At 57.1% G+C, this 23,498-nt stretch overlaps 2 protein-coding genes across 17 annotated transcripts in view; one reads left to right on the top strand and one right to left on the bottom strand.

Annotated features, from left to right (window-relative positions):
* The window catches only part of SBF1 (SET binding factor 1), a 28,074-nt gene extending 21,321 nt beyond the window's left edge, over positions 1–6,753 (top strand). For 4 of the 5 annotated variants that reach the window (XM_027108129.1, XM_027108127.1, XM_027108126.1 and 1 more), the window contains 5 exons: positions 5,059–5,166; positions 5,262–5,473; positions 6,167–6,254; positions 6,326–6,457; positions 6,551–6,753. In XM_027108129.1, the coding sequence (XP_026963930.1) occupies positions 5,059–5,166; positions 5,262–5,473; positions 6,167–6,254; positions 6,326–6,457; positions 6,551–6,649 (639 nt within the window). In that variant the 3' untranslated portion in view covers positions 6,650–6,753. Of the gene's footprint in view, positions 1–5,058; positions 5,167–5,261; positions 5,474–6,166; positions 6,255–6,325; positions 6,458–6,550 lie in introns of those variants that run through there. The other variant, XM_027108130.1, reaches the window with a different exon arrangement.
* A 1,520-nt stretch (positions 6,754–8,273) lies between these two features.
* Positions 8,274–23,498, bottom strand: part of PPP6R2 (protein phosphatase 6 regulatory subunit 2) — an 83,417-nt gene continuing 68,192 nt past the window's right edge. For 8 of the 12 annotated variants that reach the window (XM_027108132.1, XM_027108131.1, XM_027108133.1 and 5 more), the window contains 14 exons: positions 18,294–18,497; positions 16,890–16,954; positions 15,223–15,338; positions 13,776–13,861; positions 13,509–13,589; positions 13,071–13,168; positions 12,645–12,702; positions 12,455–12,570; positions 12,198–12,355; positions 11,695–11,866; positions 11,519–11,607; positions 10,742–10,904; positions 8,842–9,078; positions 8,274–8,769 (listed from right to left, as the gene is read on the bottom strand). In XM_027108132.1, the coding sequence (XP_026963933.1) occupies positions 8,718–8,769; positions 8,842–9,078; positions 10,742–10,904; positions 11,519–11,607; positions 11,695–11,866; positions 12,198–12,355; positions 12,455–12,570; positions 12,645–12,702; positions 13,071–13,168; positions 13,509–13,589; positions 13,776–13,861; positions 15,223–15,338; positions 16,890–16,954; positions 18,294–18,497 (1,695 nt within the window). In that variant the 3' untranslated portion in view covers positions 8,274–8,717. Of the gene's footprint in view, positions 8,770–8,841; positions 9,079–10,741; positions 10,905–11,518; positions 11,608–11,694; positions 11,867–12,197; positions 12,356–12,454; positions 12,571–12,644; positions 12,703–13,070; positions 13,169–13,508; positions 13,590–13,775; positions 13,862–15,222; positions 15,339–16,889; positions 16,955–18,293; positions 18,498–23,498 lie in introns of those variants that run through there. The other 4 variants (XM_027108138.1, XM_027108141.1, XM_027108139.1 and 1 more) reach the window with 3 other exon arrangements.

Here is a 23,498-nt window from a genome sequence, read left to right as displayed (position 1 = left end):
CTTTGGAGGGATATCTAAGCATCCTGAGCTTCTGCTTCCTTGTGGGGAAAGTGGGGAGGCTGATTCCTGCCTCTCAGGGAGGTGGTGAGGTGTAAACAAGCAGGTGAAAAGGTTTTGACAGCCCAGCAGTGGCCCAGGCTGAAGGCACTGGCCACGCAGGGTTTGGGGGAGCCTGGGTCATGGTTTTGTGGGTGAAGGGGATCCACAAGCACAGAGGGCAGAGGACCGTCCTCTTCTCTCTGGTACTGCTCGTGGTCTTGGAGCTGGTGTCCCTAGGCCAGCGTCTGTGTGGCGTGATGTTGTCTGTGGTGCTTTCACTTCTGACTGGTCTGTGTCTTTAGTTAACGGTGAGTTTCTGCTTGGTGCTCAGCGTGTGGTTAGCGCGTCTTCTCACCCATTTCTGTCTTTCACGGGACTTTTCTTTTTGCTGCTTTCTTCCGTTTGTTATTTTCCTGACAGTTGAGTATTACTTTCCCATGTTATCTACTTTGTGTGGCTTTTGAGCTGTATGTTTGTGTTATTTGTAGTGGTTGTCAGTGACTGCAGTCCCAGCGCATCTGGGGTTGAATTGCACACCCCCCACGGGAACTGCCCGCTCCTGTCCTTCTGCCTTTGTCATCAGCCCTTTTACTATTACCTGTGACGTCAGCACAGAGCATGGGTTATGGTTGTTTTAAATGGTCCACTTTGTTTTAAAAAAATTAGGAGACAAGGAAAACGTCTTCTATTTGCTGTGCCCAGTAGTTTTCATTCTCAGTGTGGATCCGGTGTCGTATCATTTCCCTGTAGCCTGAAGAACTTCTCATGTTTCTTCATATCCAAATCTGCTAGTGACAAATTCCCTCAGCTTGTTTTTCTTTTACCTGAAAATGTCTTCATTTTCTTTTTTTTATTTTCACCATTTCTGTTCTTATTGTATAGTTTACAGTGTTGTGTTAGTTGCAGGTGTACAGCAAAGTGACTCAGATATATACATATATATATACGTCTCCTTTTATAGTCTCTTCCATTATAGATTATTACAAGATGTAACTATGGTACCCTGTGCTATTCAGTAGATCCTTGCTGATTATCTGTTTTATATATAGTAGTGTGTATATGTTAATCCCAAACTCCTAATTTATCCCTCCCGCCATCCCCTTTGGTAACCATAAGTTTTTATTTATTATGTATTTGCTGCATCGGGTCTTAGTTGTGGCCCGTCGGCTTCTCTCTAGTTGTGGTGCGCGGGCTCCAGAGCACATGGGATCCAGAGCATGTGGGCTCTTTAGTTGTGGCCCATGGGCTTAGTTGCCTGACCAGGGATCGAACCTGCGCTCCCTGCATTGGAAGACGGATTCTTAACCACTGGACCACCAGGGAAGCCCCCATAAGTTTGTTTTCTATGTCTGTGAGTTTATTTCCATTTTGTAAATAAGTTCATTTATATCATATTTTTAGATTCCACATACGTGATATCATATATTTGTCTTTTTCTGTCTGACTTAGTATGATAATCTCTAGGTCCATCCATGTTGCTGCACATGGCATTATTTCACTCTTTTTATGGCTGAGTAGTATTCCATTGTATAAATACGCCACATCTTCTTTATCCATTCATCTGTTGCTTCTGTGTCTTGGCTTTTGTGACTATTGCTGCTGTGAACATTGGAGGGGGGTGCATGTATCTTTTTGAATTAGAGATTTTGTTTTTTCTGGATATATGCCCAGGAGTGGAATTGCTGGGTCATATGGTAGTTCTATTTTTAGTTTTCTGAGGAACCTCCATACTGTTTTCCATAGTGGCTGCACCAATTCACCTTCCCACCAGCAGTGTAGGAGGGTTCCCTTTTCTCCACTCCCTCTCAGCATTTGTTATTTGTAGACATTTTTTTTATATACGTTTGTTTATTTATTATTTTTGTCAGCATTGGGTCTTTGTTGCTGTGCACGGGCTTTCTCTAGTGGTGAGCGGGGGCTGCTCTCTGTTAGTGTGTGCGGGCTTCTCATTTGCGGTGGCTTCTCTTGTTGCGGAGCACGGGCTCTACGCGCATGGGCTTCAGTAGTTGTGGCTCGCGGGCTCTAGAGCTCAGGCTCAGTAGTTGTGGTGCACGGGCTTAGTTGCTCCGTGGCATGTGGGATCTTCCCGGGCCAGGGATCGAACCCTTGTCCTCTGTTTTGGCAGTTGGATTCTTAACCACTGCCACCAGGGAAGTCCCTCCCCTGTAGACTTTTTAATGATGGACTTTCTCACTGGTGTGAGGTATATTGAGCATCTTTTCATGTGCCTGTTGGACATCTGTATGTCTTCTTTGGAGAAATGTTTATTTAGGTCTTCTCATTTTTTGATTGGGTTGTTTGTTTCTTTGATATTAAGCTGTGTGAGCTGTTTGTATATTTTGGAAGTTAATCTCTTGTCCATAGCATTGTTTGCAAATATTTTCTCCCAGTCCATAGGCTGTCTTTTCATTTTGTTTATGGTTTCCTCTGCTGTGCAAAAGCTTTTAAGTTTAATTAGGTCCCATTTGTTTATTTTTGTTATTATTTCTGTTACTCTAGGAGATGGATCCAAAAAAATATTGCTGTGCTTTATGTCAAAGAGTGTTCTGCCTATGTTTCCCTCTGGGAGTTTTATAGTATCTGGTCCTACGTTTAGATCTTTAATCCTTTTGGGTTTTTTTGGTGGTGCCATGCAGCTTGTGGGATCTTAGTTCCCTGACCAGGGATCAGACCTATGCCCCCTGCAGTGGAAGTGCGGAGTCCTAAGCACTGAACTGCCAGGGGATTCCCTTTAATCCATTTTGAGTTTATTTTTGTATATGGTGTTAGAGAATGTTCTGATTTCATTCTTTAGCACGTAGCACCACTTATTGAAGAAGCTGTTTTTTCTCCATTGTATATTCTTGCCTCCTTTGTTGTAGTTTAATTGACCATAGGCTCATGGGTTTATTTCTGGGCTCTCTATCCTGTTCTATTGATCTGTGTCTGTTTTTGTGCCAGTACCACACTGTTTTGATTACTGTAGCTTTGTAGTATATTCTGAAATCAGGGCACATGGTTCCTCCAGCTCTGTTCTTTCTCAAGATTGTTTTGGCTATTCAGGGTCTTTTGTGTTTCCATACAAATTTAAAATTTTTTGTTTTAGTTCTGTGAAAAAGGTCATTTGTAATTTAATAGGAATTGCATTGAATCTGTTGATTGTCTTGGGTAGTGTGGTCATTTAAACAGTATTGATTCTTCCAATCCAAGAACACAGTATATCTTTCCATCTGTTTGTGTCATCTTCAGTTTTGTTCATCAGCATCTTATAGTTTTTGGAGTACAGGTCTTTTGCCGCCTTAGGTTTATTCCTAGGCATTTTATTCTTTCTGATGCAATGGTAAATGGGATTGTTTCTTTAATTTCTCTTTCTATGCCTTTATTTATTTTTTAAAGGAATATTTATTTATTTATTGCCACGTTGGGTCTTCATTGCTGCGCTTGGGCTTTCTTTAGTTGCGGCGAGCGGGGGCTACTCTTTGATGCCGTGCACGGGCTTCTCATTGCGGTGGCTTCTCTTGCTGTGGAGCACGGGCTCTAGGTGCACGGGTTTCAGTAGTTGTGTCTCGCGGGCTCTAGGAGCACAGGCTCAGTAGTTGTGGCACACAAGCTTAGTTGCTCCGCATCTATGCCTTTATCTTTTAAAGGGTGTTTTCTCTGGATTTAGAATGCTAGGTTGACAGCTTTTTATACTTGGCAGTTTAAAGATGTCGTTCCAGCGTTTTCTGCTTGTTGCACTGTTTCTGAGTGTTGGTGCTCGTTCTTACCCTGTAAACCGTGTGTAACGGCACCCTTTTCTTCCTTGCCTTTAAGGTTTTGTCTTCATCTGTAGTGTCGGCAGTTTGGCCATCACATGGTGTTTTTTGTGTGTGTTTGTTCTGCTTGGAGTTCTTTAAGCTTCTTAGATGTATGGGATGAGAGTTTTAATCAAACTTAGTACATTTCAGGCCATTCTTTCTTTTTTTTTGTCTGTGCCCCGCAGCATGCGGGATCGTAGTTCCCCGACCAGGGATCGAACCCACGCCCCCTGTGTTGAAGCGCAGAGTCCCAACCACTGGACCACCAAGGAAGTCCCTAGGCCGTTATGTCTTTAAAAAGTTTTTCTGCATAATCTTGTCCCTTATTTCCTCTGGGACTTCTTTGCCCGATAGGTCACTGAGGCTGTATTTGGTTTTTTCCTCCAATCTTTCCTCTCTGCAGTTCATTTTTATGATTCCTGTTACATTGTTTTCAACTCTACTGCTCTTCTTTCTTACGTTTAATGTGCTCTTAAGCCTATTTAATGAATTTTCCACTTCAGATATTGTATTTTTCAGCTCTAGCGTTTCCATTTTTCTTTATAGTTTTTCTTTTCTGTAGAGATTCCCCATCTGCTCAACCATTATGTCTATCTTTAAATCTTAAATGTATTTATAACAACTGTTTTGAACTTCTTGTATGCTAATTGAGTGTCTAGTTCATTTCTGGGTCTTTTAACTTTTCCCCTGAGGATGCTTCTTATTTTCCTGCCATTCTGCTTGCCTAATAATTTTTTTTAATTAAATTTATTTATTTTTGGCTGCGTTGGGTCTTTGTTGCTGCGCACGGGCTTTCCCTGGTTGCAGTGAGCGGGGGCTACTCTTCGTCGCAGTGCGCGGGCTTCTCATTGCGGTGGCTTCTCTTGTTGCGGAGCACGGGCTCTAGGCTTGCAGGCTCTGGAGCGCAGGCTCAGTAGTTGCGGCGCACGGGCTTAGTTGCTCCGCAGCATGTGGGATCTTCCTGGACCAGGGCTCGAACCCGTGTCCCCTGCACTGGCAGGTGGGTTCTTAACCACTGTGACAGCAGGGAAGTCCCTTGAGTATATTTTTGATGTCTCTTCAACTGTTGTCTCCAAATACTGATTCTGCCCAATCCCTCCCCCTTGCCTCCTCCTCTGGACCACAGTTACACGGTCATTAGATCTTTTCCCTGTCTCCTGTCCTACGTCTTCCATCCTTTTGTCCTTTCGTGTTCTAGTCTGGGTACTTTTTTCTGCGTAATCTCTCACTGATTCTCCTCCAGGAGCTGCAGCGGCTGGAGACAGAGCTGGGCCGACCCCCTGAGCGTTGGAAGGATGCCTGGGATCGGGTGAAAGCTGCCCAGCGCCTTGAAGGCCGGCAAGACGAACGTGTGAGCGGGGGTGGGTGTGGGGGGCTGGGGTGGCCTTGCTGCCAGGAGGAGGTGGAGGCCACCCCCCTGACACGGGCCCACCCTCCTGCCCCCAGGGCACCCCCAGCTCCCTGTTGGTGTCCAGTGTGCCCCACCACCGCCGCTCGCTGGGTGTGTACCTGCAGGAGGGACCCGTGGGCTCCACCCTGAGCCTCAGCCTGGACAGCGACCAGAGCAGCGGCTCAAGTGCGTCCGGTTCCCGCCAGGCAGCCCGCCGCAGCACCAGCACCCTGTACAGCCAGTTCCAGACAGCTGAGAGCGAGAACAGGTGTGAGAAGCAGCTCTCTCTGCACCACGGACACCTCTGAGCTAGGGGGATTTGACTGGGGTCCCAGGCAATTCTCAGATGGGTGGGGGCAGGTGCCTTTGGGGAGCGTCTAGTTATTTCTTAGGTGGACTGATTTGCCGGGGAGGCCGTGATGGTGGCCTAAGCTGTGACCGTTGCTGGGGAGAAGCAGGTGGGCTTGGAAGGGGTTTGGGATATAGAACTGGCGACCACAGCCAGGCCATGGTGGCTGCGGAGGAGGAGAGGGACAGGGACCATGGGATACCTGTGAGGGTGGGCCAAGTGCCCTGTGAGGTTGGGGCAGCTTCCAGTAGAGGCTGGGGCCCGGCAGGCTGCATCCCACCCTCTGGGCCTGGAGGGGTCACGTTGCCGCAGTCGCCTCCCCAGACCTGCCTGCTCCGTGTCAGGGGCCCCTGCTCTGCATGTAGGGCTGTTTCCCTGAGACCCTGAGGCTCTGGTGTGGGACCCTCCCAAGTGTCTGTGCTCTGACGGGCGTGAGGGGGTCCTTTCTGGGGACAACCCCAGGCTTCTTCGTGTTCCCTTGCCCTGTGCTCCGGACTTGGGTCAGTTTGGGGACAGGGGCCTCGGTCTTGCTGCTGGGGCTGGCGGGGCCGGGGAGGCGGGGCCGTTGCCGGGCCCTGATGGCTGTTCTGGCCGGTTCTTCTGCAAACGCAGGTCCTATGAGGGCACCCTGTACAAGAAGGGGGCCTTCATGAAGCCCTGGAAGGCCCGCTGGTTTGTGCTGGACAAGACTAAGCACCAGGTGAGTGGTCAGCGGGCGGGCTGGGGTGGGGAGTCGAGGGAGCCCTGCCCTGACCTCCTGCCCCTGCTCAGCTGCGCTACTACGACCACCGAGTGGACACGGAGTGCAAGGGCTTCATCGACCTGGCGGAGGTGGAGGCTGTGGCACCTGGCACTCCCACTCTGGGTGCCCCCAAGACCGTGGACGAGAAGGCCTTCTTCGACGTGAGCTGCGGCTGGGGCGCCGGGGGATGGGGGGCGCGGCGCGGGGGGTGGCGGCCCGCGTGGGGCCGTGGAGTCAGTGTCCCGCGTCCCCAGGTGAAGACGACGCGTCGTGTTTACAACTTCTGTGCCCAGGACGTGCCGTCAGCCCAGCAGTGGGTGGACCAGATCCAGAGCTGCTTGTCGGACGCCTGAGCCCGGCCCTGCTCGGCGGCTCTGTGTCCAGTCGTTACAGACCACTAGGGGTGGGCAGGGCCCCCCGGCCATGTTTACAGCCCCCCCCCCTGCCAGTATTGGGGCCCCCCCCCCAAAGGTGTGTCCGGCCCCCCCCCCCCCGCCCCCGCTCCACCCGGCCAGCTCTAACTCATTTTGGAGCCCTGGCTGAGCACCCGCCGGGAGCAGCCACGGTACAGCCCTCGCGGTGGGCCTGTAAATATCCCCCCTCCCGCCCTGTCAGCATGCTGGCCCCGGCCGGCCAGCCGCAGACAGCCTGTTCCTAGAACCAGAGTCTATAAAGAGCGCTAATGACACGCCGCACGCCTGCGTCTCCTCCGTGTCCTGGGGCCGGGGTGGGCGGCGGGGGCCAGCATCACCAGGCTTTTGCTTGGTGCCCGGCCACCCATCCCTCCAGGCCTCAGAGGCGATCCTGGGGCTGGTGTGGAAGACGCCACCTAGAGGTGTGTGTGTTGTGAAGAAGGGGGTACAGGGGAGCTGTCCGGAGTCCAGACTTGCTGGCCCCTCCCTGGTCAGATGAGAGTCAGTCAATGGGATGGGATGGGATGGACGGAGGAGTGGGACGGGGCCTGAGGAGGGGGAGACACCAAAGAGGGTGGGCTCTCTGAAGAGCAAGGGTGCTTCAGGACTTGACTTGGGGGGCTTATGTATGAGGAGGTGGGGCACAGGGACCCGACGGCCTCCATTATGGGCACTTGGCTCCAAACACCTGTCTCTGTCTCTCCCCTGGGGTCCTGACCGTCCTCACCGCCGCCCCCTCCCCCCCCCCCACACAGCCCCCCTGCCCCCCAGGGGGCCCCCCCCCCCCCCCCCCGGGGCCCCCCCCCCCCCCCCCCCCCAGTCTTGGCTGTAACGCAGGTCACTCTCCCATTCAGACGTGAGTCCCACCCAGGTTAGGGCCTTAATAGCAACGGGTGCCAACCGGGGGCAGGGCAGGGCCGGGTGGGCAGCAGGTGGGGTGTGTGGGGCGGAATGTGGCACCGCGGAGGCTGGGAGAACATCCCAGAGTGGTCAGGGTGGCGGCCACAGCTCCTGGTCGGGGGGGCTGGTGGTGCGGGGGGCCCGGCCGGAAACGGCACCCATCAGTGGGAGCTAAGGCGGGGCTCACCCAGGTCCTCCCTGGGCCCACGGACAGCCGTCAGGCTGACATTCCTGTTGCCCAGGAACCTGTGGGTCTGGGGTCCCTGCCCGAGACGCAACCTCCAGGCAGAGCTTGTTTCACAAAGAAAAAAGAAAGAGCTCAGTCTTTACTCAGGAGTTGACTCAAAGACGGGCCCGGGAGCAGCAGACGACCCCCGCTGCCAGCCAGGTTGGGGCTCCAGGGCCCGCAGCGTAACAATACGCGGGTCTGTCGGTGAGAATAACAACTTTTATTGGGAGTCGTGGGGTCTGGGTGCCCTGTCAGATCATCAGAACAGTAACATGAGATACCCCGCCCTCCCCGGCAGGTGCAGGGTAGCCCCCCATGCCCAGGCACTGCTGGGCCCTCTGCACCCCGTCCTGCACGCCCGTGGCCAGCTCCTGCCAGGCACCCCCCCCCCCCCACTGCCCACTGCGGACAGCCTGCCAGGCCGCGGGGGGCTTGTTTTTTTTAAGGCAGTCACGTTTGCAGGCTGGCTCAAGGCCAGCTCCCAGGGCCACCGGGCAGCTAAAACCCCGTCTGGCCAGTCCAGTTCCAGACCCACATTTGTCCCCAGAGCCTCGGAGACCCTCTCCTGCGCTAGATTAAAAAGTGCAAACACGTGGCTCTCTCCGCGTTTGTTAAAAAACGTATAAAAACAGGCTCAGAGCCTGTGGCGCAGGCAGAGCCCCCGTGTGAGGCCTTATTGCTGTGTGTGGGGCTGGACCCTCAAGGCCCACCCAGAGTCAGGCAGGAGAAATGCAGGCTGGGCCGTCTGACTGGTTCCAACTGCCAGCTTTACCAATGCAGCATTTATTTTAAAATTAAATTAAGTTAAATTAAAAAAGACAAACTGCGTCACCAGGTAGTTTTCTTGGTTGGGGCGCCAAGGCTGGGCGGGCGGCAGCATCACACGAGGCCATTTAAGGCAGCTCCCGCGGGCGGAGGCCCGTCAGTCTGCCTGCAGGGGTGGGTAGGAGTCGCTCAGGGCAAGGGTCCCCACCCAGCCCCTCCCCTGGTCCGACCTGCTCACCTGTCCTTTGTCACCGTCCCCAGGGTGGCCGCGGTGGAGACAGCTGGGGCTGCAGGGGTGACGGCCACGGCCAGCACAGGAGAGACTGCCGGGGTGGCCGAGGCGGGGCCGGTGTTGCCCGGTACTGTGGTGGCCGCCACGGCAGCCTCGGGGAGGACGGCCCCGACTGGGGCAGAGGTCACTTCCACAGGCGCAAGGGAGGCCAGGTCTGGAGGCGTGCTGGTGGCGCACTCAGACCTGCGTGGCAGACAGGCTCCAGTTACTGGACCACCCCCGCTGGGGCTCCACCCTGCAAGATGGCCCAGGCCCCTCTGCCACCCCAAGTTCCAAACACGCCAGAGACCGCCTGTCAGTCCACCAGAGCGTTGGGCCTCCTTCCCAGCAGCACTCATCCCGGGCATCCCGTCCCCCTCGGCCCCCTCCAGACGGCCCTCGCCACATCCCCACCCCGGTCTGGAACATGCCCCTTAGGTGCTCCCAGCAACCCTCACCGCTCTGTGGACCACACAGGCCCAAGGCCCTTCCCTGGAACACCTCTCAGGCCACGTCTGTCCACAACACTCCCGCCGCCCACACCTAGAAAGGCTGAGTGCGGGAGGCAGGCGGCCTCGGGACACCCAGCCCTGGCACTCAGCTCTGGTCTGGGGGCCCAGAGAGCAAGCCCACGGTGCCCCCACCAGCCCACACCTGCCCAGCGCCTGCTTCTGCTGTGTGACGTCTCCTCCAGCCCGGCACTGACCCTCGCGAGCCAGTGAGGGCAGAGCCTGGAGACAAGCCCCGCGTGTCCCCCCACAATGGCCAAGGCTCGCGAAGACCGCCCTGAGGACCAAAAGGCTTTGCTTTCGGAACAACAACTGCTTCTCGGAGCCGGGTGGGTTTTGGGGGAACGGGGAGTTAGGAAGAGGAAAAGGTTTTAAAAATTTCGATGACCCTAAGCTTCAAGAAGGAATCAAACCGTTTGGGAGCCGCGTGTACACCTTTACCCCAGCGCTGAGGTTCTCCCCGGGCCCAGGCGTCAAGCTCGCCCCACCCTGCAGCGGCGGCGTGAACCGCCCCTCCCCCGACACGCACTGTGCAGCTTGACCCTGCTCCCTCCAGGCTGTGCCCACTGCCCCGAGCCCCAGTGCAGGGCGCCAGCGGGGACGGGCGCACCCTGGGGTCCTGGGAGCTAGACTGGACCCCCAGCGTCAGCAGGGACGCTCCAGGGTCACTGGGTGGGGACCTCACGGGAGCAGCACGGTCAGTCTCTGTTCCTCGTCCCCTCGTGGGGGTCTGGGCTGGCCCCCCGGCCCCCCCCAGCCCCTTCAGGCCTTGACCCCAGCACCACCTTCTCCCTCACGTCCCACCAGCCCTCCTGCCCCGTTCCGTCTTCACCGCACGCGGTTCCTCACGCTGCCCACCCGCCCAACCAGGAGGCATGTGTCCACCAGCCGACCCCAGAGGCCCGGACCTGCCCCCTGGGCGCAGGGGTGGGGTGCACGGGCCAAGCCTGCAGGGAGGACGACCCAGGTCAGGGCCCCAAGCAAAGTCCCAAAACACCCCCGTCCTCCCGGTCCAGCGTGATGGACACGTGTGTCCGAGGCGCCCGACTGAGGTGGGCGCAAGTCTGGGACTAGGCACCCGCCCCAGGAGAGCGGCAGCTCCAGAGCCCACCCGGAACCCCAAAAGCCTGGCCATTCTCTCCGACGCGGCCTGAGGCGGGCTGGCCCCGTGCTGTCTCAACGGTCACCCCAGCTTCCACCTGGACAAAGCAGTGTCCCTCCTGTCCAAAGCTGACCTCCAAGGAGTCACGGGGCCATCAGGACAGCAGGGTCGGCCTGCCCCTGGGCCAGCGGAGTGCTGCGGACAGCCAGACCTCCGTGTGCACCCGGGGGCCCGCCACCCAGCCTGTCCTGCTCACCTGGGGACTAACACTGGCGGCGGGGGAGCCTCCCGACCGGGACCCATCCTCACAGCCTCCGAGGCCAAAGCCACCTTCTGCTTGTCCTCTCGGCTGCTGGAGGCCACCAGGGGCGCCTTCCTGGCAACACATGCGTTCCAGGCACCCAGAGTGGCCGGGCCAGCTGCAACACAGGGAGCCGGTGACACCAGGTGAGGACAGAGCGACCAGTATGGCGCACGCGGGAACTTCAGCCTGCAACTGGTGACAGACCTGTCCCCCACACCCACTGCCGCGCGCGTGTGACGTGCACACGTGCGTCTGTGAATTCACAGGAACTTCAGGAAGAACGGTCCTCCCTGCAGGGAGGGCCACCACTCAGCCTTGTGGCTGGCTTCCAAGTCCCTCCCCGTGTGGCCCTGATATCCTGGGGGGCTTCCAAGCCCATCTGACAGGGAGCTCAGGGCCAGGGCCCTGAACAGCTCCCAGGACAAGCACTGGGGTGGCGCGGCGCACACGTGTGATCCACACCTAGCAGGCGGCCAGGCCTGGGGAGACAGGCTCTGGCTGGGGTCCTGGCGACACAGACGGGTGTGGGCTGGTCGGACCTGTGCGTTGAGGCCAGCCCGAGGGCCTCGCTGGCCGTCCTGTGCCTGGAGCCGGGGTCCTGACCCCTCCACACACCCACTCCAGTCCCCGCACGTGGCGCCAACTCCAACATCACCAGGGCAATACAGCGGCCCCGAGGTCTTGGCCTCCCCCTCCCACACCCCTGCCCCTGGGGCCGCCCCTACTCACGGCTTCTCTCTGGGCCCCGGTTCAGGCCACCCTGGGCATCGCCGTGACCTCTGTCCACAGGGGAGCTGCACCTGGGCCCCGACTCAGAGCTGCAGACGAGGCCAACTCTGAGCCCACGCCCAGGAGACCCGGCCCCCAGGCAGCCGGGGCCGCCCCCCGCCCCGGCCCCGCCTCACCAGCAGAAAGGCTGGAAGTCGGCAAACTTGGCCCAGCCTCTCTCCTCCGCAGCCGAGGCGCTGGGCGCGCTGGCCGCCCACACACTGGAACCCACGTCCATCGCCACTGCCGGGGCCAGGCCTGAGGCCGTGGAATTCACTGGCTCATCAGACACCGTCCAGGGGGCGCCTGCTGGGGGAGACGCGGTGTCCAGGCCCCTTGACCAGCACGTGACCGGTGGTGGAGGCCCCACAGCAATGGTGTAGGTGTGCCTTCCCCCACGGTACTGGGGGACACCCGCCTCTAGCCGTGACGGCGTGGCCAAGAGTGACCGTGACGGGGCGGGAGACCAAGGGCATATGAGCGTGTTTGAAAGTGTGTGCCGGGGGGTCAGTGGGCATCAGGCCCACAGCAGCCCAGCCACACACACACACAGGCCCACAGGCCAGGGCACCAAATCCTGTCCCCCACGTTCCCGCCCAAGCCCCTTGCCCGGCCCGCACCCTGTGGCCCCATCATCTACCTTCTGAGCCACCCTCAACACGAGGACCTTCCTCCTGGACGGCAGCCCGAGGGGCGCCCGCCCGAGCCCCGTCTGCTTCCGAGCTCTCCTCCCCACCTTGGCCTCGGTGCTCCAGGCCGTCCTTCCGGCAGCTCTCTGAAGCGTGAGGGCCCCCGAACCTGGGGGGAGACCCACGGTCAGAGCAGCCCTTCCCACCTGCCCAGGGTGCCACGGCACGGCTGAGACAGGGCTGGTGCCCGTGTGGCGCCCAGGCCCACCTGGCTCTGGTCACTCGGGCCACACAGTGTGTCTCCTCGTCCTCCCAGAGGTCGTCGTCCTCGTCAAAAGGCTGGATGTGGTCACTGCAGCAGGCCTCAAACAGAGCGGCACCGGGCTGCAGGAGAGCACACGTGGGCCACATGGCCCCCACACGCCCGGCCACCCTCAAGGGGCATCCACGGGACTCACGCTGTCCTCGTCAGCGTCGACGCTGAAGTTGATCTCCGCTATCCTGTCAAATGGGGCGCTGCGAGGACAACAGGGACGCCGTCAAGTCCCCCCAAGAGGGAGAGAAGGGGGAAGCAGCCCACCGAGGGAGGCAAAGGCAGGGGCGGGGGGCCAGGGCTGCAGGCCGAGCCCGGGTGGGTGCACGGGCTCCCCTCCCACCTCTGGATGGGCGGCGAGGGGTGACTCCCACCCGGCTGCTCTGCCGCCCCAGAGGGCGTCTCCAGGCCGTTGGGTCACATGTGGCTTCCAGCTGAGCAAGTGGTGTGATGGCCCTGAAGGCCAGGCAGGGCTGAGCCACAGGTCAGGGACCTGGTCACACTGAGCAGAGCCCGGCTCCCTCCCAAAGGCACGAGGGTGGGGCAGGTGGGCACGTCCCACTGGGCTCACTTGACGCTGTCGTCCTGCTCAGCAAACTCCTCGTCGCTGAAGCCGAACTGGTCCACGAAGGTGGCTGTCATCTGCTGGACCTGGTACTCGGAGAAAGCCTGGGCAACAGGACCGTGGCCGCTCTCAGGAACCCCCCTGGTGCTTCAGTGGCTTCTCCCAGGTCCTGCCCTCTCGGCTGGGCACCCACAGGCAGCCATGTCCAAAGAGCCTGTGACTCTGACTTTCCATTCGCCCACCACGTCCCCAAGGGTCTCATCAATGTCAAGTGGCCCTGCGGGCGCCCCCTAAGTAGAGGAGGGTGGGGCTGCACCCCCTGCAGAAGCGGGGGGATGAGCACCTCCCCGGCCCCGCCCGAGGCTCTGGTGACGCGTGCAGGACACTCGCGAGGCCTAAGCGCTGCCGAGAGCAGCTCAGGACGAGGGGCCTGGCCTCACGCACCTGCTGAAGGGACAGCTCGTTAGGGAAAACGCCCTCCATGTCCTCGTCCTCACTCGAGGGGTGAAGATGGTGCGTGCTAACCTGCAACGGCCAGGGTGGGTGGGCATGAGACAGCGTCTGGGGCCGTGCCGACCCACCCTCCCTTGCAGGGCGCGCCGGGCCTCGGGCACCAGGAGTCCCGCAAGCCCAGGTCGGGCAGGGACCAGGGTGGGGACAGCGCTCTGCCCAGAGGGTCCCCCACTCTCGGCCGGCCTGGGGCCTGCTCACCAGGTCCACCGCGTTCCTGCGGTTGGCCTCCGTCAGCGTCTCCTCCACAAAGCTCTCCCAGCGCCCGCGGCAATCCGAGGGGAGCCCTGCGGGGAAGGCTGCCCGGTGAGTCCTTGGGATGGAGCCAGCAGCTGCATCCTGGTCCCGCGAGGGCTCTCAGGCCGACCGAGGAGCCCCGGGGACACAGGAACCACGGGGCACGGGCACGTCCCTCTTGGCCTTACAGGCCCAACCCAGCAGGCCTGGGTGTGTCTGTTTTTCTGGGGAGGTCGGAGCCCAGAGACGTTCACAGTCCAGAAAGAGAGAGCTTCATGCTCGCCCCCAACCCCACACCGGGCCGTCCTGGGTGCACACGCTCGTCACAGGTGCTGACGGGCTGGGGGCCGGACTGAGAGCAGCCTGCTCGTTTCAGAGGGCCCCGCCCCCCCCCCCCCCAGCCTCCTGGCTCACAGCTGCCAAGGTCACCATGGGGGCAACTAGGCGAGGGCACGGGGGCGGGGGGCCATGGAGGCCACGCCCACTGCACGACCAACTGGACGTCTGCGGGGCAGCTTCCCCAGCCCAGGACAGGGACAAACCCAGCACCTCCCCTGCCTGCCCCGGACTCAGGGCACCACGGCCCCCAGAAGGGATGGGGATCACCCCGCCCCGACAGCACACATGGCGCTCCAGGGGCCCCCAGACGGTGCTCACTCCCGCTCGCTGTTCACTGAGCACACGCGTCCCCCTGCCCCCTGGCCAGCCCTGTCCTCAGGCCCCCACACAGCACGGGGGACCAACTGTCTTGGCTGTGAAACCAGCACGAGCCCCCAAGTGCCCTCAGGGTCCCAGCCCCTGTGGCCGTCACTGTCCATCACCCTCAGGCCGCCCCGAGCGCACGCCCCTGCGTCACCCTGTCAGCCCTGTCACCATGTGCTGCTCAGGCTGGCCCGGCGTCCTCCTCCCCAAGAGGCCACACAGGCCCTTCTAAGCTGCCCGCCTTCTCCCATCTGAACCAAGATCCCTCGGGCTCTCCCCAGCTCAGGCCAGAAAGCCCAGTGCCTGGGAGCTACAGACTGGGCGCCCAGAACGTGCGAGGGCTGGCAAGGGGCATGGGCGGCGGCCCCCCGCTCGGGGCCCCGGATCGCGACGAGGAGGCCCGTGGGGTATGAGGGAGAGCAAGCCTGGCCAGGATGGCCTCTGCTCAGGCCCTGCGGCCGCTCCCCAGATGAGCCACGAGCTCAGAGAAGAGCCGGACGGCGGAGCAGGAGAGCAGGCGTTTGGGCCGGCGCGGGCGGCCCAGGGCACAGAGGAGGCTGCCGCCCAGGCCCAGGCGCAGCTGACAGGACAGCCCCCGTGGCAAAGGGGGTGCCAAGTGTGTGGCACCAGTGCTGGTCCGGTCCGCCGATGGGCCAAGGGCAGGGGCGGGGCACCTCGGGCAGCGACACCTGGGCCTGGAGGCGCTCACCTCGGAGGACCTCGCTGACCTGGGTCTGCACGGGGCCCCCCTCCAGGCTCTGCACCACTGCGTTGGCGATCCGGGTGAGATGGCCCATGTTCCCGCGCCTCATGCCACCCGCTGCCCTGAAAGAGAGGGTGGCGTCAGGCCTGCCGCCGGCCCTCCTCCACGGTGCCTCCAGCCGGCCCGGCCTCGGCTCTGCGGCCTCCTCCCCGTGGGCCCACTGCCCTGCGAAGCCGTCTCGTGGCCTCGCCTGCAGGCTGCTTACTTTTGGAGCACCTGCTCCGCACCCGCGTCGCTCCACTCCCTGCCTACAAGTGAGGCGGGCATTTGCCGCTCCCACTCTGCGCAGACCACCAGACCCGCGCCCGGCTGGGGCTGTGAGTGTTGACCAAGCGCGTCCCGAGCCCCCAGAGAAGACCGAGGGTGGACCCAGGACCCGGGAGTAGGCAGAGCAGTAGGGGCAGCGGGCTGGCTCCTGTCCACCTGCGCTTCCCGCACGGCCGCAAACACGTGGCTCTCCCCCCACTTCTCATCTCTCCCACACAGGACCCAACAGAGCAGCAAGTCTTCAGATCCCTGATGCAGCAGGAAGGGTGTCAGTTGTGAGACTCTGGTGCGTCCGTTACAGAAACACAGCCCTTGGGTCCCAGAGTGGACAGCGCTTGCTTTCAACAGTATTCTCTCTCTTCAGAGCCTGACGACAACCAGAGAGGAAGCGAAGGTGGTCCCCAATCGGTGGGCCCACCCGGCAGAGGAAGGGGGTCAGGAGAGACTGGGCAGGCAGAACTGGCCCAGACGCGAAGCCGGGCTGAGGGTGGAGGCCTGTGAGCGGCTGTCCAGGTCGCGGGAGAACCGCGCTGAGGCCGCGGCCTGCAGGCATCCAGGCTCACACGCCCGTCCACGGCTTACTATGGCCCAAGGACCCCTCGGTGACAGCAGTGAGCCCTCCCCTCACACAGGCACACACCTGTGCACCAACACACAAAACACATACAGGAGCAGACTCAGCACAGGCCTCCCTGGGCACTACGCACGCCGGGCCCAGCGGAAGGCGGGGCGGCCCCACCTCGCTTCTTGCTACTTGGGAGCGGACGCAGATTTGTGGGCTCAGTAACAGCAGGACAGAAGGGATGAACTAGGTGCGGTCGCAGAGCTCTCCCCACCTGCCCAGAGCAGCCCCTGGCGGGGCAGAGTAGGAGCACAGGGGGCACAGGGCTGCCCACTGGACCCGACCCTGCAGTCACACCAGGGACCTGGGCAGTCAAGACTTTCAAGCAGGAAGTGACACCACCTGCTGGTTTCAGCAAGATCCCAGCTTATCAGCAACGAGAGAGCAGATGGGGCAAGAGGGAAGCAGAAAGGGGCCCGGATGCTCTTTCAAGGGTCTGAGGCTTCAGTAAGAGAAGTGGCTGGAGGCTGGGATGGGGACGTGGGAGGATTCGGGACACAGTGCAGGCACAGGACTGGGGTCTCTGCTGATGGACGGGCAAGGGAGGAAGAGGGTGAGGGGCCCATGGAGCCAGGGGCCGGGCTGTGCGGGCCGCGTTACCCTGCCCCGCGCCCTGGCCCCACCAGCAGCACTGCAGCTGCTCCCACAGCGGTGGGACCCTTCCTTGACAACAAACCCTCCATGGCAGCCCTGGAGCCCCACGCAGAGCCCTAGTGGTCCTTACTGTGTGTGGTCATTGGCTTCCCAGGCCTCCAGGATCCTCTGGACCAGGCAACACTTCTGGAACAGCTGGCAGACAGGTGGCACGGGTCAGGGCCAGCAGGGCTGCACGCTCCCCTCCACCCAGCCCTGGACTGAGTGGGCTTAGCAGGCAGCAGGCGCACACGTCAGCCCCAAGTTCACTGTGGGCGGCGAAAGCATCACAGCCCAGCCCTGCAGTCCCCGTCCGACGCCCAGGTAGGCTCTGCTCAGGCTCGTCCACGTGGCGACGGGGGTCGAATCAGGACACTCTCGTCCCCTCAGCCTCCCGGCGGTCGTGTCCTCCCCCTCGGGCCACTCTCCTGCCTTCTCCATCCAGGAGGAAGAGGCCGGTGGCCCCAGGGCTCACTTGCTTCCAGGCCCTCACACAGGCAGCTTCCCGTATCTGGAATGTTTGCTCCGGGCCCCAAATCGCACGCCCACCCCACGTGTGGCCTCACTATCTGGGTGAGGTCCCTTGCTGGCCTGCATGGCCGCTGCACACACCCACCCCCTGTGGCTCTCATCACTGAAAGCGCCCACTCCTGGCTATTTACCCCCTTGGCTGTGTTCCGGCTCAGGCCTGCAGGTGCAGCCCTTCTCGACCCTCTTCCAGGTCTCTGGTCAGGGGCCCCGTTGCCAAGCCCCTCCTGTCTGAGCCTTGCAGCCACCCGGGGGTGGGGGGCAGAGCCGACCCCCAGGGCCCCGCACGCAGAGGTGGGCTCCTCGGCTTGGGGATCGCCTGTGCCACATGCTCCACCCACGTGCTGCTTCCTCCTTCCTTCCTTAGCGAACACCCACTAAGGCCGACTCCCTGCAGCCCCGTGCGCGGCCGCTCAGGATGCTCTTGCTCGCGGCCCCGGGAAGGGCGGCCCCAGCGGGTCTCCACACAGTGTGCTCGGGTGAGCGGGAAAGCGTCAGGGAAGAGGCGGGCCGTGCAGAGCAGCCACGCTTTCCAGAGGCTCCAAATCCCAGAAAGTCTTCTTGTGAGAACTGGATATGCTCCCCCTCCCCGGCACCTCCCCGGCACGGCACGGCATTCACACCATGACGGGGCTGCTTGCCCTCAGGGCCTGGAGGAGCCGACCCGGGGGCAGCAACGGGGCTGCTTCTACACCCCTCCGGGGCCCTCCACTCCACCGGCTCTGGGGCCCTGGCAAACATGGACACCTTCTTTGGGATTTCCCGTCTCACGGGTGAAAGGAGAGCAGCTCACCCCGTGTCACGGGAGGATTAGAGGAGAAAGCACACGAGGGCCCAAAGCAACGTTAATGTCCACATGGTCTGGGTGGGGTTCAGCACACGCAGCCATACACAGGATGCACAGGACACGCAGTGACACACAGGACATGCAGGACACAGCTACACGCGTGACGCTGCCTGGACCTACGTGGGTCACCATCGTGCTCTCAGGGCGGCTGGCGTCAGGCTGGGGGGTCTCTGGGTCCCCGCTGGAAGGCAGAGGCTCCACCGCGCCCTCAGGTCCGCTGGCCACGGCCCTGTCCTCCCGGGCAGAGTGGGACAGGATGGCGGCTATGCACAGCTCCACTTGGAAGTGCAGGAAGTTATTCCAGGCGTACTTAACAAACAGGTCCTGGGGAGACAGAGGGTGAGGGAAGCCCCGTGTCCTGCAGGCCGAACGTGAGGGGCCCTGCTGCCCTGCCCACCTCCCCGTGCTGTGTCCTGACGTCCGGGCGGCCACGGGCCTTCCATCGCCATCCAGCTCCGTAACCTCTGCTCGTGTGACCGCTTCCTGTGGTTTCCTCATCCTCTGTGCTAGGTTAGAAGCTGCACCCGCAGACCCTCAACCTCCCTCCTCCCTCCAGCGCATCCTGACAAGGCCGTAGGCCTCCCTGTAAAATCCACCGCAGCTACACTCTACACGTTTTGCTATGCAGTATTTTGATCGTCTTTCCTTTATGATTTTATCTTTGACCCACAAGTTACTGGGAGTGTGTTCAATTCTCCAACCCCTGGGGATCCTATCCAGGAGGGCCATGAAATCAGGAGGTGCACACATGGACACTCCCCAAGGGAGCCCCAAGGGGCCCAAACAGAAGCTCCCAGGCAGACGCCCCCGAGGAGGCTGAATGGGCAGCTGCAGCCCCTCTGCCATGGCCTTTTCCAGACCTGCCCCTGAGGCGAGCAGAGCGGCACCAGCAGGGAGGCGGGACAGGCACACCTGCCACGTCCACATGGCCACCTCACACCCAGCAGGGTCCACAGCTGCCTGCATCCCACACCCTCTGCTGCCTACACGGAAGGAAGCGGGCTGCGCAGGATGGGGAGATGGGGCTGGGGAAAGGGGTGTAGGCTCCAGCCCAGGATATAAGTCTGGACCCTTCTTTCCCACCAGGGAGTGGGGAGCTGGATAAGGAAGGAGGCCCGTCTGCCTGACACAGCTCTCCTCCCCCACAGAAACACAGTCTCCAGTCTCGGCTTCACCTTCCCTGCCTGTGTGACTTTGGGTGACACTGGAGGTGGCTTCATCCATGCCGCCTCGTCTTCAACAGTCAGACCCACCTCCCAATAAAGAAAAGCCCATACCAGATGGCTTCACTGGAATTCTACCAAACATTTAAAGAAGAATTAACAACACCAATCCTTCTCAAAATCTCCCCAAAAAAACTAAAGGGAGCACTTTCTACCAAATTCAGTCTGTGAGGCCAGCACTGCCCTGACACCAAAGACATCACAAGAAAAGAAAATTACAGACCAACATCCCTTAAGAACACTGATGCAAAAATTCTCCACAAAATACTAAGCAACTGAATTCAGCAGCAGATTAGAAGAAAATTATACACTATGACCAAGTGGGATTTATTCCCAGAATGCAAGAATGGTTCAACATATGAAAATCCTTCAGTGTAATATACACCACATTAAAAGCATGAAGGACAAAAACCAGTCATCTCAACTGACACTGAAAAATCATTTGACAAAATTCAACACATTTTCTTGATAAAAACACTTAATAAACTAGGAATAAAGGAAACTTCCTCAACATAGTGAAGGGCATCTATGACAAGAGCACAGAAAACATATTCAGTGGTGAGAGACTGAACGCTTTCCTTCTAAGACCCAAAACAAAGAAAGGATGCCCCTTTCGCCACCTGTATTCAGCACTGCACTCGAAGTTCTAGCCAGGGCAATTAGGCAATAAAAAGGAATAAAAAGCATCAAAACAACAGGAGAAGCCACCGCAGAGACTGGTTCAAGATGGCGGAGTAGAAGGACGTGCGCTCACTCCCTCTTGCGAGAGCACCGGCATCACAACTGCTGAACAATCCTCGACAGGAAGACATTGGAACTCACCAAAAAAGATACCCTACATCCAAAGATGAAGGAGAAGCCACAATGAGACGGTAGCAGGGGCGCAATCACAATATAATCAAATCCCATAACTGCTGGTGGGTGACTCACAAACTGGAGAACATTTATACCACAGAAGTCCACCCACTGGAGTGAAGGTTCTGAGCCCCACGTCAGGCTTCCCAACCTGGGGGTCCGGCAACGGGAGGAGGAATTCTTAGAGAATCAGACTTTGAAGCCTAGCGGGATTTGACTGCAGGACTTTGACAGGACTGGGGGAAACAGAGACTCCACTAGTGGAGGGCACACACAAAGTAGTGTGCACCTCGGGACCCAGGGGAAGGAGCAGTGACCCCAAAGGAGACTGAACCAGACCTACCTGCTGGTGTTGGAGGGTTTTCTGCAGAGGCAGGGGGTGGCTGTGGTTCACCATGGGGACAAGGACACTGGCAGCAGAAGTTCTGGGAAGTTACTCCTTGGCGTGAGACCTCCCGGAGTCCACCACTAGCGCCACCAAAGAGCGCAGAGGCTCCAGTGCTGGGTCGCCTCAGGCCAAACAACCAACAGGGAGGGAACCCAGCCCCACCCATCAGCAGACAAGTGGATTAAACTTTTACTGAGCTCTGCCCACCAGAGCAACAGTCAGCTCTAACCACCACCAGTCCCTCCCATCAGGAAGCTTGCACAAGCCTCTTAGATAGCCTCATCTAAGAGGGCAGACAGCAGAAGCAAGAAGAACTACAATCCTGCAGCCTGTGGAAGGAAAACCACATTCACAGAAAGAAAGACAAGATGAAAGGCAGAGGGCTATGTACCAGATGAAGGAACAAGATAAAACCCCAGAAAAACAACTAAATGAAGTGGAGATAGGCAACCTGCCAGAAAAAGAATTCAGAATAATGACAGTGAAGATGATCCAGGACCTCAGAAAAGAATGGAGGCAAAGATCGAGAAGATGCAAGAAATGTTTAACAAAGATGTAGAAAAATTAAAGAACAAACAAACAGATGAACAACACAATAACTAAAATGAAAAATACACTAGAAGGACTCGATAGCAGAATAACTGAGGCAGAAAAACGGATAAGTGAACTGGAAGACAGAATGGTGGAAGTCACTGCCATAGAACAGAATGAAGAAAAACGAATGAAAAGAGACGAAGACAGCCTAGGAGACCTCTGGGACAACGTTAAACGCAACAACATTCACATTATAGGGTCCCAGAAGGAGAAGAGAGAGAGGAAGGACCCGAGAAAATATTTGAAGAGATTTTAGTCGAAAACTTCCCTAACATGGGAAAGGAAATAGCCACCCAGGTCCAGGAAGCACAGAGAGTCCCATACAGGATAAACCCAAGGAGAAACACGCCGAGACACATAGTAATCAAACTGGCAAAAATTAAAGACAAAGAAAAATTATTGAAAGCAACAAAGGAAAAACAACAAATAACATACAAGGGAACTCCTATAAGGTTAACAGCTGATTTCTCAGCTGTTAACAGCTGATTTTTTTTTAGAAACTCTAAAAGCCAGAAGGGAGTGGCACGATATATTTAAAGTGATGAAAGGGAAGAACCTACAACCAAGATTACCCTACCCGGCAAGGATTTCATTCAGGTTCAAGGGAGAAATCAAAAGCTTTACAGACAAGGAAAAGCTAAGAGAATTCAGCACCACCAACCAGCTCTACAACAAATGCTAAAGGAACTTCTCTAAGTGAGAGACACAAGACAAGAAAAGAACCTACAAAATCAAACCCAAAACAATTAAGAAAATGGTAACAGGTACATATCGATAAGTACCTTAAACGTGAATGGATTAAATGCTCCAACCAAAAGACACAGGCTCGCTGAATGGATACAAAAACAAGACCCATATATATGCTGTCTACAAGAGACCCACTTCAGACCTAGAGACACATACAGACTGAAAGTGAGGGGATGGAAAAAGATATTCCATGCAAATGGAAATCAAAAGAAAGCTGGAGTAGTAATACTCATATCAGATAAAACAGACTTTAAAATAAAGACTGTTACAAGAGACAAGGAAGGACGCCACATAATGATCAAGGGATCAAGAAGACATAACAGTTATAAATATATATGCACCCAACATAGGAGCACCTCAACACGTAAGGCAACTGCTAACAGCTATAAAAGAGGAAATCGACAGTACACAATCATAGTGGGGGACTTTAACACCTCACTTACACCAATGGACAGATCATCCAGACAGAAAATTATCAGGGAAACACAAGCTTTAAATGACACAATAGATCAGACAGATTTAATTGATATTTATAGGACGTTCTACCCCAAAACAGCAGATCACACTTTCTTCTCAAGTGCGCACGGAACATTCTCCAGGATAGATCACATCTTGGGTCACAAATCAAGCCTCGGTAAATTTAAGAAAACTGAAATCATATCAAGCATCTTTTCCGACCACAACACTGAAGATCAGAAATGAATTACAGGGAAAAAAACGTAAAAAACACAAACACATTGAGGCTAAACAACACGTTACTAAATAACCAAGAGATCACTGAAGAAATCAAAAAGGAAATAAAAAAATACCTGGAGACAAATGACAATGAAAACACGATGATCCAAAACCTATGGGATGCTGCAAAAGCAGTTCTAAGAGGGAAGTTTATAGCTATACAAGCCTACCTCAAGAAACAAGAAACATCTCAAATAAACAATCTAACCTTACACCTAAAGCAACTAGAGAAAGAAGAACAAACAAAACCCAAAGTTAGTAGAAGAAAAGAAATCGTAAAGATCAGAGCAGAAATAAAAGAAAGAGAAACAAAGAAAACAACAGCAAAGATCAATAAAACTAAAAGCTGGTTCTTTGAGAAGATAAACAAAATTGATAAACCCTTAGCCAGACTCATCAAGAAAAAGAGATAGAGGACTCAAATCAATAAAATTAGAAATGAAAAACGAGAAGTTACAACGGACACTGCAGAAATACAAAGCATCCTCAGAGACTACTACAAGCAACTCTATGCCAATAAAATGGACAACCTGGAAGAAACTGACACATTCTTAGGAAGGTATAACCTTCCAAGACTAAACCAGGAAGAAACAGAAAATATGAACAGAATTACTTTCCGTTTCAAGTAGTGAAATTGAAACTGTGATTTAAAATCTTCCAGCGAACAAAAGTCCAGGACCAGATGGCTTCACAGGTAATTTCTATCAAACATTTAGAGAAGCGCTAACACCTATTCATCTCAAACTCTTCCAAAAAACTGCAAAGGAAGGAACACTCCCAAAC

The sequence above is a fragment of the Aethalodelphis obliquidens genome, unplaced genomic scaffold, assembly GCF_003676395.1.
Source record: "Aethalodelphis obliquidens isolate GAN/ISIS:26980383/991018 unplaced genomic scaffold, ASM367639v1 scaffold8, whole genome shotgun sequence".
NCBI lineage: Eukaryota > Metazoa > Chordata > Mammalia > Artiodactyla > Delphinidae > Aethalodelphis > Aethalodelphis obliquidens.
Note: the sequence above shows the minus strand (reverse complement) of the source record. Positions and strands in the feature narration are given on the sequence as shown.